The following is a 17185-nucleotide window of genomic DNA, read 5'->3' as shown; positions in this document are numbered from 1 at the left end:
CCTTGTGACAAATTTGGCAAATTTCACCTTTTTTCTTTTTGTGTGTTTTGGTATCATTTTTTCCTTTTAATAAATTCATTTATTTACCTTTTATTTTTATTTTTATTTTATTTAAAATTGAAGAAATGACAAGTCTTGGTATTAAACACAGACTTGTCATTGTCATGGCTTTGGTGCAAGTAATTAGATTGGTCCAGCCTCGGCAATTAATTATGAGAAAGGAGTTGCTCAGATTGCTTAGATTGAATCGACAAATTCTATTTCGATACAATGTAACATCAGTTTCAACCCCAGAAAGATGGGCTTACTGTTCCTTGAAATTTGAAATAAAAAAAGACACATGCACAATAGTTCCTTCAATCTCGTGTATTGGTTTTCCAACAAGAGGAGCATCATGTTTACAGGCACTTCAATTCCATTCACCATACCTCCAATTGTTGCATTTTCCTTGAAAAGTCTAATTTTATTTGTTTTTCTTGTATTGTAGAAAGTTGCCTTTTTTCTTTCTAATTATAATTCTGAGTTTGACATCAACCATATTTTATGTCTTGGGTCATAGCCAAAACTCAGAAAGTTGAATCATAAAGGTTCATCTCACATACAAATTTATGGATGAGTATAATCAGATTGCAATGGTGGTGATGGCAATGGCCAGAATAATTGTTAGAATAATCAAGAAGCTTCAAAAAAAATGAAAATGGAAAACTATGACAAGAAATTTTGAACTTAACATTCAACAGAAGAATTGAAAATCCAAAGGAAGAGAAACCGGCAAACCAGAGGATGTTCAGAAGAGAACCCCCAATGTCAATACCACTAATCGATACAAGTAAAAGAATCAGAAAACATAATCAGCTAAGGCTAACATATGCTCCATTTGTACTTAAATTATAGTACCTTGTCTATCACTACAATCTCCCTAATTGAATAATACTAGTGAATATAGCCTGAGTCTCATAACCCCAGGCTATATGATTATCAATACAAGAAAAATGTACTTTCATGACAGGTAGGGTAGGTACAATGGCCATATTGTCTATAAACGAACAAAAGAAGAAAAATGAATAAGCAGAGAAGATATACAAGGAAGCAAAGACAAGTAAAATAAAATAAATCCGTTTAAAGCAGATAGCCAAACCAACCTCCCAATATCATGAGGTTGAAAGAGGAAGGTGCGGTTGGTCCAATGGTATATAATGCTGAAGATACTAAACATCAGTATGGACACCAATTTGAATGTCAGGGTAATACAGTGCAAGCTTTCCAACAGTTAAATATCTACAAAAGGGAAACTGATCTGCAGCCAGCCAGGACAAACTCAAGTAACAAACCCAGCTTCAAGACCCAGAACAGATTCTTTTACGATACGATTGATACAGCGGAAGGCTGGGGATTGGAGACGACTAATAACAACATCAAAGAACTCACTTAACACCCATCCTCCAAGTGCAGACAAGCTAGATGATGACCTCTCAGGATTAGCCAATGCCCATCCTCAAAAAGCTGGGGAGCTGGAAAAGAGTCAAACTAAATATAAACAAAAAAAGTGGCGACAAATCCAACTACTGAACAAATTAAGCATATGTACAAGGATTCGATTGTCAAGTTAACCCACAAGAAGAAAGGAAATAAAAAAGCAGCTGTAGCACAGAATTTCTGAAATAACTCATCCAACATCGCTCAAGTGTTACCGAAAAAGACAAACAAAGAGGTGATAGCAGAGGAAATGCCAACAGCGGTCGTGAACTTCATTTTATTTTATTTCTATTACGTTTTCTTTTCTTTTTCCCTGAAATCAGGTGGCCAAAAGAACAGTGTGGCCTTCACAAGTGAAAAATTAATTAGAAAACTTACAAGCTTTCATGGATCATTGGGTTGTAACACTACAAATTGCTACTGCCACGAGGACTGCTTGTAGCCATCCCACCCTCCCTCAGGTTCCTTCCTCTTCAAAATGCCACCTGCAATATGAGGCATCCCTGCTTGCTCTTCTGCTTGTGCATGAGAACTGGCAACCGACAATTGCCTCAGTGCAAGAGAAGACATCTCATCTCTACCTTCTATGTCTGGGCCACCAGGCCCTGCATTCAGATCTAGGACCTGCCTTCCCCATTTTCTACTGCTCTCAGCACCAACGCTATAGCTGCCATCTGCTAGATTAACAACATAAGACCTAGGGTAATGGGACGAGACTGCACCAGCAGGTCCTAATAATTGTGAATTGACTCCAGGGAAGCACAGCCTCCCACCAGATGATGCATCCACATATGTTGCTGAACCACCAGAAAAGGTTGCTGAGGGGAGAGGAAAACTGTTACCAAAAGGGAAGACAGGATACTGAAATGAGGTGGATGGAAAGGTCACTGCCGGAGAAGATGACAGCACTGAGCCCCTGACAACATCAGGACTAAATGGAGTAGCAGCAGTAGGGGGACCCAACATCCTTTGGGGCCCACCAGTTGCAACAATGGGAAAAGGCTGCTCAGCTCTATCAGGCAAAATAGACGGAATTGATATGGCTGAGTAGTTCCCACTGGAAAACCATGAAGAAATGTTCCCTGTCTCTGAATTATTCACCCAAAGGCTTGAAACAGATGGCTGGGATGGCACACTGCCTCTAAGGTGCTGGTTAATCAGGGATGGTTCAGCACTAGTCTCATCAACAACAGGTCCATCATTCAAATCAAAGTCCCTGCAGACACTCACCTCACCATTAGGACAACCCGATGACAATTTTAGAGGCTGATGTGGTACATCTGGTCTACGAATATTGCATGTTGAGAGATTACCCAAATCGGTAGGCTCTTCGACTCTATTTAAATCAAGATCAAGTCCCCGAAAGCACCGCACAGGTGCAGAACTGGTAGTTTCACATGCCAAGTCCCTATTATTTGTTTGCTCAGATGCAGAAGCTGCGTCCTGAGCAGAAGTTCTGGAAGCTATATCCTCAAGGATTCTTTCATCTGGCACATTCAAATCAATATCCAATGGAAGCCGAGTGTGTTTGACAGCAGTGGCATCAGGAGGAGAAACATTACTTGTACTCAGAGACATCTCCAAAACCTTTCTTGGTTCAGCAGGTCGAAATGCACTTGTGGCTGCTGATCCCTTCCAACCAAGAGCACCTTTACTCCTCAATAGGTCCTCTGGTGGAACAAAAGGCCCTTTTGCTGCCGCAGCCACTGTAATTGAAGCAGGAAAGCCACTTGACACAGAAGAAACAGCAAATGCTAATGGGCTAATTAACTGAACAGTACCTGTAACTCCTGGGCTTATATTGTTATTTGAATCCCCATATTTCCCATCATCCCCATTAAAGCCTTCATTCAAATCAAATTCCACTTTTGCATTCATATCTGAAACCCCTGCAGCAGGAGAAAAAGCATCAGCAGTGGCAGATGTAGATTCCTCCGATTTGTCTACTTCAGTCTTAGACCCCCTAGATCTTGCACACTGTTCTACTTCTTGAACTTGTAATGCAGGAGATGCCTTGGAAGGAGTTGGTCCACCAGAACATTGAACATTAACCTTGTTAGCTTCTGGACTTTCCTCTGCAGTCTCACCTTTGTGCTCTATAAAAGCTGAACCTGAAACAGCTACAACTCGGCTCTCATGAGTTATAGAAGCATTACTGTCCCATTCAGTTTTTTGCTTTTCAGTGTCTTTTACATGTCTCCGGCTATCTGTCTCATCAGCCTTCTCAGACTTAACATCATCAACATTCACTGAATCTATATCCTTAAAAGAAACAGAGGGAACCAGCAGCCCTTCATCTGTTTTTTTCCCAAACTCAGGATGCATCACTGTAGCAGGCTTGGACTCATTTCGCACACCATCGTTTAACCCTTCACAAGACATCACTTTATTCTTCTCACTATCAATCTCAAAAGATGGGTTAGATGATCCTTCAAAGCCTTTTGTTTCAATTTCTATACCTGATTCAGAGACCTTATCTTCGGTTAACAAAGACCCACTTATCTTTTGTTTGATACCTGGAATGCTATCAGCAGGCACTCCACTTGCCTTTTTCACTATAAGTTCTTTGCCTTCTTCACAAGCAGAGTTCTTCTCTCCAATGCTAGCAGAAGGTGCAACTTGTGCAACCTCAATTGCATCTTCCGAAATTCCATTATGTTGTCCACTAAGGACCCCTGCAGGTTTCTCCAGAGAAAATAAGGGACTGTTTCTACTGTCTGTATTCTTAGCCCAAACAGTACCAGAAGGAACCTGCTTCTCACGTTCATCATCAGCAGAATCAAGAGTCTTACTTTGGTCTTGACCAAGATCACATCGAGGAGACGATTTTATTCTTGAATCATTGACATGGCAAGAGTGATCCACAACAGGGGTGTTCCGTTGAGGGGAATCAGCTGGTGAGGCCATGCCAGATTTGGAAATCTCCCCAGCAGCAACACTAGCAAGCAGATTCATCCCAGCATCATCCCCAACAGGCATAGATGCCTTGGCTTCAGAGTACTTGACACAACTTTCAATCAATGCATTCATTGAGCTGTATGAACCCTCACGCAAGTTCCCCGATTTGAGATCATTTCCGGATGATGAGGAGGCAGCTTTTGAAACCTCAACCATTTTTCCAGTCTCATCACCAATCCTACGGCGCTCTTCTTCAGGAGCAGTAGCAGGTGATCCATTTCCCTCATCAGACCCAGTAAGAACATCTTTGAAATCATTGCTTTGCCAAGATTCATTATTCAAATCAGAAGGAATATTGGGTTGAAAGCCATCACCCTTTTCCTTTGAATTATGATCAAATTGATCATGTTTATCCAAAAGCACAGGAGAAGAAGCTCTGCTGTTCATCACTGAGGGTTCTTCAAACGATGTGGCACAGGCACTCTGTGCAGGACTACGACCACGATTTGGAATTTTAACAATAAATTTATGACTAATCCCCTCTACCATGGGCATATCAGGTGTCTTTTCACAAGTCACACCAGACTCTGATAATTTTTCCAACACTGGGTTTCTGTGGGAGGAAGAATTTCTGCTTGACCCATGGTCCCTCTGACCACCAGATTGAGCTGACCCAGGGAAGCCATTTGTCGATTTCCGAGACCATGAAGAACCACCAGAGATCTTATTCACAGTCATTGAACCAGCTGTTGAACTTCTAGCATCCTCCTTCCCAGAGAAACCCCCAGTTTTCGCATGGTCACTGGAACAAGACTGACTATTATTATGGGACTGACTGGAACTGCTGCTTTTCTCATCTCTAGCTGGAGTTGAAGGAAGATCAGAGGCCCCACTAGCACTAGCATTTCGTGGCTGTCCATCCTTTAGGTTTGTACTCACTGATGCAGGTGAAGGAGATGGTTTTATACACCCGAAAGAGGCAGATTTTGTAGCAGTCTCCCCCTGGACAAGCTTGACAGAAGCATTTTTTGAACCAGAAAGTTGCATTCCCGAGCTCTTAATGGCAACATCCGAAGATCCACCAGAATTCCGTGTTCTGGAAGGCCAGGACACAGCCTGATTTGAACCAGTTTTTGCATCCATTTCAGCTTCAACACGTTTCTTCCATGTGTCAACCAAGCTCCTAGCTTTCTTCTGAATTTCCACATTCTTATGTGAACGCAAATGATTCACAGACTTCCCAATATTACACATTTGCAAGGCATGAAGATTAACTGGCAGCTTATCAAGCGCACGAAGTGAAACTAGGAGAAATTCCTCAATAGACTTATCACCATCCTTAGGGCTACTACCATCACCAAGTTTACCTTTGTGTACCTCCTGGAGCCATTCATCAAAGACTGGCAAACCCTTAAGCTGCACAAACCTACTGAGGCAATCTAATTTATCTGTTGCTGCCACCACACCAGCAAGCATAGACCGGCAGACCAAGTCTATCTTCTTCTCATTTTTCTCCAGCATCATGAGCTGTACCAACTTTTCCACGCCTTCAAAATCAACAAGACCACCTTTCTCAGTGATTTTGGCAATCTCGGATCTTAAAGTAGTTTCTGATCTAGCATGACCAAAATCCGTGTCATCCATCTTTGTTGAGCGCTCTCTTTTAACAGGGTCAGAGCCTTGATCTCCCGGCTCTCTTTTCCTCCCCTTAACTTGTGAAGCAAATGAAGACGCACTGTTCTGTGCACTATCAGAACCTGGTTTTAACTGTGATGTTGATGTTGGACCATTCATTCGCTTTGGAGAACGGCCACCTGGCTGCACTGTTGCATGCATCTCTATACGTGACTTAGATAAAAGCTGATCTATTTCTTCCTGCCAACCCTGAAAAAGAAGATGTGTAAATTACTACATAAGAATCAATAACCTATTTTAAATGGAACAAGACATGCAATTGCATCACTCACATCAAGGAAATCTTGATCAGTTAGCCACCATAAACACTTGCGTTTAATATCATAAACTCGTCGACACACAAATGAGCAAAATCCTGACGGAAGTTCAACACCTTTTGGAAGGAATGCAACTTTACACGGATGCAGTAAGGAAGCAGCAGGAATCTCATCCTTATGAAAGGAGAAAAAGATTTCGTTTGGCGCAGCTTCCAACAGGATGCCTTTGCCAAGTTTTACTTCAGCAGGTCGGTAGAGCCAATTAACACTTAACTTTAACTTGTTCTCTTCGCTAGAAGTCAGACATCGAATTATTCCAATGAAAGGTGGGGAATCCTGGGGTGGTTTAAAAAGAGCACAATCTCCAACACTGATCTTGCGCCCATCCTGTGGAGAATAACAAGAAAATTTGGTTTGGTGAACAAAATACTGACTTGACTAAAAGAAAATCTACGTAATGTATAACTTTAAAAGACAAAATAATGAACTGACTGACCTGAAAAAAAAAATTAGTAGGTAAAGATCAACAAAATAAATGAAAAAAGAAAATTTGAGTGCCAACTACTGATAGCTACCATCATCATGACCACTCAACCTACAGACATATTGTTGTAGTCAAGATAATAGCCAATAAGAAAAACCACTGGGAACAATGATACCATAAAGTTATGAATTCAAAAGCTCCAAAGTAACATAAATTAACATAAAAACATCCAACTAAACTATTCTGTTGCATTCATTGCAGACTCAAGCTGCTTGTGATGGCAAGAAAAAGGATGAAAGCCTTGAATATCCAATTTTTCATAAACTCAGGCTTTCTTCAATAAAAAATACTTAAAGAATAAACAATCTCAGATCACATATTTTGAGTTTCAACCAGACATCCTAAAACTTCAATAAAACATTTTCCTTTCTTGACGTGTCAAGAAATTCATAAGAATAACAAAGCAAGCATATATACAAGATTCAACAAAAACCTCAATTACAAGTAGATACAGAAGCACTGATACAATATTCACAATTAGAACTAAAACTGGGACAATAGATAAGCCTTCAAATTATACATTTTGTTTGGGCATATAAATCTCCACTCCTTTCTATTTACAAGCCCATTTAACTTTGTGATAATCAAAATTCTTGAGCACAGATATCAAGAAAAGGAAAACAATTGATTTAACTTAAACATCTTGCTTCTTGCACCTAGCAGGGCGATCCCTTTCCAGCAGCCAAGCACTTCTGACTGTGTTTCACTAACTCCAGCATTTTGGCATCAAACTCAAAGCTTTCATTTTCATACTCCAATGGAAAAGAAAATTTCCTAGAATAAAATGATCTCTTCCTTCCCTCAATTTATCTAGACTCCAAATTACTTAATCTGCATTCATCTCTAAGTGACTAATTGAATCACACAGCATATTCCAAGAATTGGCAACTAACAATAATTCAAATCCTTTTACACTCCAATCAAGCAAAACCCACATTACTTACATCCTGTAGATATAATCTGTTCGTTAAATAATGGCCCCACGGAGATGTATGGGAAGCAAACGACCACATCTCCAGAATATTATACGAAAGAAGAATTAGAAGATAAAATCAATTAAGAGCAAAATTCTCAAAACTGGCTTGCTTCTCCAATTTGACGTCAATGAAACACGTAAATACCACAAAACTACGGAGAATTTATCAATAGCTTGACATCGATTATTCCAAAACCTCACAAAGCCGATATACCGTACAAACTCTCCAACAAACCCACATCCCCAGCTTCAAAAATTACACGCATCTTAAAAATATATAGATCGATTTCAACAATTTGGCCGCAATCAAAAAGAAAATCCAATCAATGATATAGAACAAAAACCTAAAAACGTGAAATACCTTATTAAACGAACTAGCTGAATTGGAAGAAGAAGAAGCACCATCACCAGCTACGCTAGCACGTGATGGGACAGTCGACATGTGCCGACCCGCCCGTTTCTCTCCTCTTCACCTGCCTTCCACCCATGCATACACATAATACCCTTGCATTTTGCCCTGAAACGACTACCATCAATTCACTTTCCTCGAAATTTCCCCAAATTAACCTCTTTTCCTCCCTAGTTTACAATAGATCCCACCAGCCCCAAATCCAAAACCCTAGCCACCCCTCACCATAAAAAAAAAAAAAAAAACTAATTCAAATCCCGAATTCCTCGTCTTCGTTCGACAGAAATCCTCTACGACGATCTAATTGAAGGGCAGATCGCGGAATCGTGATCGAGATGGAACAAAGGATATGGAATTCAAGCCGTCGATTTAGAGAGAGAGAGAGTAAAACCCAACAGAAATCGAAGAGAGAGACAGCAAAAGTAAAAGCGTACTTGGGTACTTGGTAGGCAGGAACGGGCAGCGGCAAGGGCAGTCGGGCAAACAGGGCAGACAGGGAAATGATAAATTGACGTATCGGTGAGTTTATGGTGAAAATGCAATGCTTTCATGGAAAATGTGACACAGGTGAATTGATTTTATGAATACTGACTGATCCTTGACCTTTTTTTTTGTGTATTTGGAAATTTAGTTGTTACTATAAAATGATGGGCCCAGCCCAGTGAGGGTAGAATGGGGATTTGAAAATTTGCACATGAGGGGAAGTGGGAGGGGGGCATTATGATGAGAAGTTAAGGTTGTCTTGTCTTGCCTTGTTCCAACACGCATTAATAAGGTTGTAAAAGTGTGATGTAAATCTGTTACTGTTTCTGTCAACTTGTAGATTCTTTGCTGGCTTTGCTTCAGTAAGCATGATTCTGTAATTAAAATAATTTTATATAGATATATAAAGTTAAATTATTTTATTATTTTAAATTATTTTATTATTTTAAATTAACAAAAAAAAATTAATATATTTTTAAATAGTAAATTTGCTATTAACACTCCCACCATCATTATTTGTGGCCACCCTCCATTACATTACAATCGTCACATTCTTTACGAGTGATAGTGAAAGAGTAAAAAATAAATATTCTCTTAAAAAATAATTATCTAACCCAAATAATAAAAAATCAACCATTTGCACAAATATAGTTGTGACATTGGTACTTGACAGCTCCCGAGCAATATATAAACTAAGGTTGTCAAATTTTAAACTTGGTCATGGTGAATTGTTAATGGTAACAATTTTGGATTTTTAAACTTAAATTATAATGATTAAATTATAAATTTTAAAATTTGTAAAATGATTAGGATGTAATATTTTTATATTTGAGGCTTTTTTTATTTAAAGAGAATTCAGGGACCAATAAGGTATTAGAATTCAGGGAAAAAAAGAAATTGATGTTTCCAACCAAGGGGAAGAATAGTCGTTATTGATCCAACAAGAACTATTAGAACTGACCAGGCGACCAATAAGGTATTAGAGCCAAATTGCAGCTAAAAAGGGGGCGAGAAAATTTATAAAAGCGCCAGTCATTCTCACCATTGGGCGGTTTTTGATTGGCTAAATCTCTGGCTCTCTGCAAATAGCAGAAGGAAAGTACTATGAAAAGACACGTCATAAGACAGTTCTGAAGGGTTGTCAGAATCCTATTTCATGGCCACAACAGAAGCCTCGCAACTTGCAGACACAGCGGGGCACCTAATGTCGAAAGTCTTGATGCTTTTAATACTTGAAGACAGATTACCCTCTGCCTCTCTTTATTCTACAGAAAGATGATTCTCGAAATAAGCTTCAACAGTTATGTTGGTTTGTCTCCATCTTCTAGTTATTCATGCATGTTTATTAATAATGAGTAGAGTTAGGTAAGATAAGCAGCAGCATCCTCTGCTTCTGTTCTCCCTTATCAGCAACACCATAATTGGTTACTGGTGAGCAAAAAACTGAAAACATGGATTTAATTGATTCAATTCAAACCCAAAATAAAATCGACCTGTCCTGTTGCAGCTTTTTTTTTTTTTTAAAACTTTTGGCAGCTGCAAAATGAGACAAAGACCACACAAAACAGTGACAAACAGTGTGTTCTTATACTTTTCCAACTCTATTAAAAATAAAGCTTCAGAATGTTTCGACATTGCATATACTGCCAAACTCCAACAATGTAGTGTTCAGAAGGTGGGTAGTGAAAAGAAATTATGAATCTAAACAATATAAGTGAGGCTCTGAAAATGGCACACATGATTATTTGTGAATGAATGAAGTGTGCATTATGAGTATTGGGTATCATTGCCTGAAATGTGATTTAAGAATTAATAAAGGACAATAAAGTTATTTTAATCAACACATACCAGATCCGTACCTTCCCCAAGCATCAGTTCATCGCTCAAGGGGATATTCTTTGACTGTTGAATTGAATCGACAGAACTCTCTTTCATTGGTAAAAGTAATGGGCCTCATTGCCTGATATTTTTGGGTTACAAACAAACAAGATGACAGCTCTCAGTTTTTATTGTGTATCCAAAATAATCAGTAACAGATTATTCACAGCAATTTGCAAGTAAACTTTTCGAAGTCAATTGTTTAATTCAAGAGTGCTGGGCAGTGCATTATTCAGATATTCTCCACCTATATATTTTGTCCAATGGTCCCTTAAAATTATTTGTCTGCTCCAAGCTAGCTCACATGGTTGCTAGTTCTAAACCATACAATACTTTCAATTGTTACACAGAAAAATTACAAGATTCAAATTATATCTCTACCAAAATAGTAAATCCAGCAGTCATAACACAACTCAACAAAATCTTCTACAAATTTAGGATAAGTAGTAAAGAAATTGGAGAATCAGCAGTCCGTATTTTTTAACCGAGCAATCACATCCTACCAACAAAAGTGATACTAACTTAGAAAGCATCACAAAGCATTTATCATCCTTTTCATCTCGGCGGACCTCCTAGGATCTGGCTCTTCAATTGCTCTTTCTGTGAGTACATGCTTGATACGGCACATTGACTTCCTCACCTAAATTTCATGATGATTAAAAACACAAATCTTGTTAGCAATGTTGTTGCCGGAAGAAAGAAGCAAAAGAAGAATCTTAGACACTGTAAGAAATTAAAGCAAAAAAATTTTGCATGCAGCATGATTAAACCATTTTTCCAAAGGTCAAAAATATATTAAAAAAGAATTTATGTGGGGCACTTTTAATCGCTCAAAGTTTATTGATTCTACAAACTTGAAGAGCTGAAATTATAAGATGGCAACTTTGTATTCATAGCATTCATGTCTCTTCTGGTTAAGCATGAATTCCCAACCACAAACTCACAGCCTTCAGTGTACTCTTTAATGCTTGCAAATTAAGGTCCATTGACTCCATACCAATGAATATTCCACCCTTCAGATCACACTTAACTACATTCCAGATCACAGAGGAATGCCACAAAGCTTAACTCATGATGGATATCTTTGAGCACCAAAAATGCCAAAAAATTTGAATTCATTATCCATTTAGGCTAGTTTCATGAAAATATTCCACAGTGAGCTATGCGTGTATAATTTCTAAAAAAATTAGTTTTTTCATCAGCAAACTAACTGACAGCAAGACAAGTGAGCAGTCTGAAACAGATTAAACACCCTTCGTGTCATCCAACTTATTTTTTCTTCATTTATATAGAAGCGTACTCAGAGTTTCTAGAAACTAGCAAATCAATAGCAGACTTACTTTACTGATGCCCTATGTTGACTTTGTAGCTATGTTTTATTTTCCACATTATGAAAAACCAGAGTATGTTAACCAAAGCCACAAGCAACATTTGTGATTGTGTATCATATAATAGAAAAGAAGCTGCTCAATGATGTAGGTCAAAAAAGTCACTTATACCTTGGGAAGACGCTCTGGATTGGGAAATCGTAGGTTCTGAGCATGAAGCATCTGGCGTTGAGTCATCAGCATGTTTTTCTCCTTCAATATAACATACCATAGCTTATGAAGATCATCCCATGACTTCAAGCGCAGTTCCGAAGCTTTCCAACTTCGACCTGACATAAGCAATCTTTTGAGAAAGAACTTTTAATCTATACCTTTGATTAAAAATTTACTTACAATTTTCACAACAGACAGGGATACAAATTATAAGATGAAATGTGAAAAATGACCCCACATGAAAAAAAATAAATTTGAGAACAGAGCTAAATTCACACAAAGATATTAACAATTTAATGTGATATCTAAACCAAAAATGTTAAATATGCAGCTAATTATTAGACACTAAGATTAATGATATCATAAAACAATAGCTTTCTAGTTTTTAAATCTGATTTTTTCTGTCAACACATCACAAAGTAAATAAGAGAATTTGATGAAACTTCATTAATTCCAAAAGTCAAGCTTATGGATGACCCAATAGTATTGGCCAAATCATGCAGATCCACATAAACAAAGACACATGGGTCCAAACATGCAAACTCTTAATTTTATCAATGGGATGGAATTTTAGGACTTGGGACACTTGACCTTACTGTGAAATTTGCTTTAACGCAATGCTGAAACACCATAATTCCCAAATACTAAAGTTCATAGGAAAGACCAAACATTATTATATTCAAATTCTAACACAAATTTTCATGTTGGCTAGTCATTGTGAGGTCTTAATCTCAGTAAGCCACATCCCATGGATAGACAGAGAGGTGCAGAGGTTTTGGCTTTTGCATTTTAATTAGACTTAAAACAGGGAAACAATGCATGGAGGTTCTAAAAGAAAAGAGTGCACTAGCTATATGATATAAGAATTATAGACTAAAATGGTAAAAATTCAGTAAATCATCAATTCGTGGAAACAGAGGGCAAAATACAAAAAAAAAAAAAAAAAAAACTAAGGCATAATCCACAAAATTAATGCCACACACAATTTTTACAGCTTCAATTTAGAGAAAGACCAAACATTCTACATGAAAATTCGAGCACCAACTAATTTGCGTTCTACAATGAGTTGCCAGGCCATGTTTTCTTCTTCGACCTAGTTTGTGTCAACAAGCTCCAAACTCGTTATTGTAAGATATAATGACATGGCCCTTCTATTCAAAATAATAAGTTAACAGCAATTAGGCAAAAACAAAAAGAAGAAGTAAAGATCACAGAGGGAAAAATGAAAACATAGATGATCGTACCATAAACAGGTTTTTGATCATCAAGACTTCTATCTTTCTCAAAAAGCTCCTCAAGAGGATTGTGCCCTGACGCAGACATCGTAGCAGTAGCTGCAGATGACTCTGACATTGCCGCAGCCAGGAACGACCGCCCGATAAATCTCGTCATAAACATGACTGCGATTTTACTGTTCGCAAACAAAATGAAATAAATAATAGTAAATAAAAGCCGCAGGAACTAGATGATGGCAAAACGTAAATCGAAATAAAAAGGAATCAGATAGAAGCGAACCTGAAGACGGCAAGGAGTAATGGTGCAGATAAAGCTTTCGAAAATGGGGGTTATCGGACGTTTTAGGGAGCTGGTTATCTCCAGTGATGAAAAGTTATTTCTGCCACGTCATCGATAAAAATGGATCAGAAAGAAGGCTGATGTAAATGTTACACTAGACTGTGATCCAGCCAAATCACCAAAGACAAGGAGCCCATTGAAATATCGGCCCATACTTGCATTTGCGATTATGAAGACCGAATCTTACGTACTATTGATATTAAATTAATATCCCTATCTAATAAAACTAAAATAAATAATTATTTGTTATAAACAGCCTGAACGATATTGTTCGTTTTGGGCTTCAGGTCTGCATAATTTTGTTTTTCTTATAAAAACGCGACATTCAAGTTAAGGGTTTTTGGCCCTTACCTATATACATGCTCAGTGAACAGTATGGGAGTGATGTGGGACTTCAGGTCACAACACACCCCCCCCTCCCATCGCTATTGTGCTAATAACATATTATAAACAGCTTAAACGATATTGTCCGTTTTGAGCTTCAGGGTCGCATGGTTTTGTTTCTCTTATAAAACGCGTCATTCAAATTAAGGGCTTCTGGCCCCTGCCTATATACACGCTCAATGGACAGTACGGAAGCGATGTGGGACTTTAGGTCACAACACACCCCCCCCCCCCCCAATCGCTATCGTGTTGATAACGTGTTATTTGAAGGGGCTACAGGTCTGAACCCACATAAGCCACACACTCGAACGATATTGTCCGCTTTGGCACTTCAGGGCCTCACGATTTTATTATGCGTCATTGGAAGGGATTACAGGGCCGAACCCACATGGGCCACACACTCGAACGATATTGTCCGCTTTGGCACTTTAGGGTTTCACGGTTTTCTTTAACGCATCATTCAAGTTAAGGGTTTCTGGCCCCTGCCTGTATACACGCTCAGTGGACAGTACAGGAGCGATGTCGGACTTCAGGTCACAACACACCCTGCCATCATTATCGTGCTGATAATGTGTTATAAACAACATAAACGATATTGTCCGTTTTGGGCTTCAGGCCTACACGGTTTTGTTTCTCTTATGAAAACGCATCATTTAAGTTAAGGGTTTCTGACCCCTACCTATATACACGCTCAATGAACAGTACGAAAGCGATGTGGGATTTCAGGTCACAACATTATTAGTATTTTTCTTTTGGATTTCTTAATTGAATATTCTATTATTTTTAATTTAATTGTATTTTCAAGTCACATCACCATAAAACCTACAGACACGTCTCCTGTTGTTACGTCATCCAAGTATCAGTTTTCAATTGGGATTGGGCCCAGCCCAGCCTAGCCTAGCCCAATTTTCATTGAGATGGACCTACACGCACCTACCTCACTTAACAATTATTGTAAAATTTTACAATTATTTTTTTAGGGCGCCAATAAAATAAAATGTTATATTTCAAAATTTGCTGAACGGGTGGGCCCTTCCTGGGGGAAGATTGGGTGATTTAGGAAATGGGCATCCCGTAAAGAAGCAAGTGAAAGCAACACCCACGTTCTGTCTCTTGTTTTCATCTTCCTCTCTCCGCCAACAGAATTACCCTCCTTTTCCTTATCCTTATCCTCTTGATTAAGATTAGGTAATCTCGATTAACTATTTTAATCAAATCTATGCCATTATGGTCTTCACATGTCACAATCCCCAACAATTTTCTATCACACATAAATCCCATAAAAGCAAACATAATCAAGTGTTCTTTTTTTCTTTCCAAAGTCAGGATCACTCTTTCCTGTAACCCTGTTTCTTTAAAATGATCAATTTTAAAGACCATTCCATGTGCTTTTATGGAAAACAAAGCTAATACGGTTTCAATTGAAATTATATCAAAATAATAAAAATCCAACCAAAAATTGTGTTGATATAGTTTAATTTTAAAGAAATCATATCTTTTCGATATCAATTTTGATATGATTCTAATCTTAATTTCAATTGTAATCAATATAATTAATGATTTTTTTATTGATTAAAGTTGGTGTTTAAGTTTTTATTTTATTTTTTTAAAATATAAGAGTTTAAATGATATATTTTAAAGTGATTGAAAAAAATTAATTTGTATATACTTTACAAATAAAACTAATATTATTGTTATAATATTTAGAGCAGTATTACATATACTCATTTTAAGTATATAAATATTTATATATTTATATGTATTAATTAAAAGTTATTTTACTTTAATTTAAAATTATTCAATCGTGTATTAAATATATATATTCAAAATAAATATGTATTTTTTTATCATTAAAATTAATATTTAATTTTTTATTTATTATTGGAAAATATCATTTTTCACCTCTCAGCATGGGCATCTATCATTTTTCAGATATTGACAAAGTTGCTTCTGTCATGAACCAAATAAAGATGTCCAGCTGGCTAACGTTCAATTCAATCGTATATTAAATATATATAATTTTATTATAATATTTATATATTTTATAAATTAATACAAATATTTTTTTATCATTAAAATTAATATTTGATTTTTTTATTTATTATTGGAAAATATAATTTTTCACCTCTCAACATGGGCATCTATCATTTTTCAGATATTGACAAAGTTGCTTCTGCCATGAACCAAATAAAGATGTCCAGCTGGCTAACGTTCAATTCAATCGTATATTAAATATTTATAATTTTATTATAATATTTATATATTTTATAAATTAATACAAATATTTTTTTATCATTAAAATTAATATTTGATTTTTTTATTTATTATTGGAAAATATCATTTTTCACCTCTCAACATGGGCATCTATCATTTTTCAGATATTGACAAAGTTGCTTCTGCCATGAACCAAATAAAGATGTCCAGCTGGCTAACGTTCAATTTGACGTAATTCAAACAATAATCAAATATCTTAAATTACTGTTAATTTCACCTTAGAGAAATTGTATTTTCTTAGTTAATTATAATTATTATTTGCTAATAATATTATTAAACCTTCACGATTGGTCCACCCGCCCGATTAATTAGTATAAGCTATCATATTATATATTAATTTATGTATTAAATTATTCAGTTTTGTCGCTTTCTTTTGCAACATTATGGAGGGTAATAATGGAAATATAAAAATATTATATAATAAAGTGATTCTGTGAGCTACCCACAGAGAAGTAAGGTTAGTTGACTAGTCTATTTGTAGTTTCATGGTTAACTTCTATATTGAAGACAGCGATTATTCACATTTGCCACCCGAGTTTTGTCTAACCGACTTTTCGCCTAAAATTTAGTTCAGTTAACAAAAAAAAGACTAGTACAAAGTGTTAAAATATCATATTGCTTTCATTTGTTTTACTTTTGTCATTAACTATTTATAGACAAGAAAACAACTTATATTATCAGTAAATAATTCGAAAACAAAGAATAAAAATAAGAGTATTTAAAATAGAAATTCAAAGACAAAGATTCAGATATATAAATCTTGAAGAACTGAAAGAAGATTTTTGTTAAATAATA

The 17185-nt window shown here is 36.8% G+C and overlaps 2 protein-coding genes across 3 annotated transcripts; both read right to left on the bottom strand.

Moving 5' to 3' along the window:
• Positions 1-1080: 1080 nt before the first annotated feature.
• On the bottom strand, positions 1081-8670 carry LOC123211211. 2 transcript variants are annotated; one of them, XM_044629797.1, is made up of 5 exons: positions 8208-8670; positions 6342-6713; positions 3258-6258; positions 1855-3182; positions 1081-1511 (listed from the first exon to the last, which is right to left on the bottom strand). In XM_044629797.1, the coding sequence occupies exons 1-4, from the start codon at positions 8286-8288 to the stop codon at positions 1894-1896; spliced, it is 4743 nt and encodes a 1580-aa protein (XP_044485732.1). In that variant the 5' UTR covers positions 8289-8670; the 3' UTR covers positions 1081-1511; positions 1855-1893. The 2 variants fall into 2 exon arrangements, with proteins under 2 accessions (XP_044485732.1, XP_044485731.1); XM_044629796.1 differs by having other exon boundaries at positions 1855-6258; positions 8208-8669.
• Positions 8671-10928: 2258 nt separating this feature from the next.
• Positions 10929-13814, bottom strand: LOC123210687 (39S ribosomal protein L47, mitochondrial-like). Its single transcript, XM_044629172.1, has 4 exons — positions 13673-13814; positions 13402-13568; positions 12116-12273; positions 10929-11256 (listed from the first exon to the last, which is right to left on the bottom strand). Exons 2-4 carry the CDS (start codon positions 13553-13555, stop codon positions 11149-11151), a joined length of 420 nt encoding a protein of 139 aa, XP_044485107.1. The 5' UTR covers positions 13556-13568; positions 13673-13814; the 3' UTR covers positions 10929-11148.
• Between the last annotated feature and the right edge of the window lie 3371 nt (positions 13815-17185).

This window comes from Mangifera indica, chromosome 3 (assembly GCF_011075055.1).
Source record: "Mangifera indica cultivar Alphonso chromosome 3, CATAS_Mindica_2.1, whole genome shotgun sequence".
Taxonomy (NCBI): Eukaryota; Viridiplantae; Streptophyta; class Magnoliopsida; order Sapindales; family Anacardiaceae; genus Mangifera; species Mangifera indica.
The sequence above is the reverse complement of the archived record's forward strand: the minus strand, read 5'-3'. Positions and strand labels throughout refer to the sequence as shown.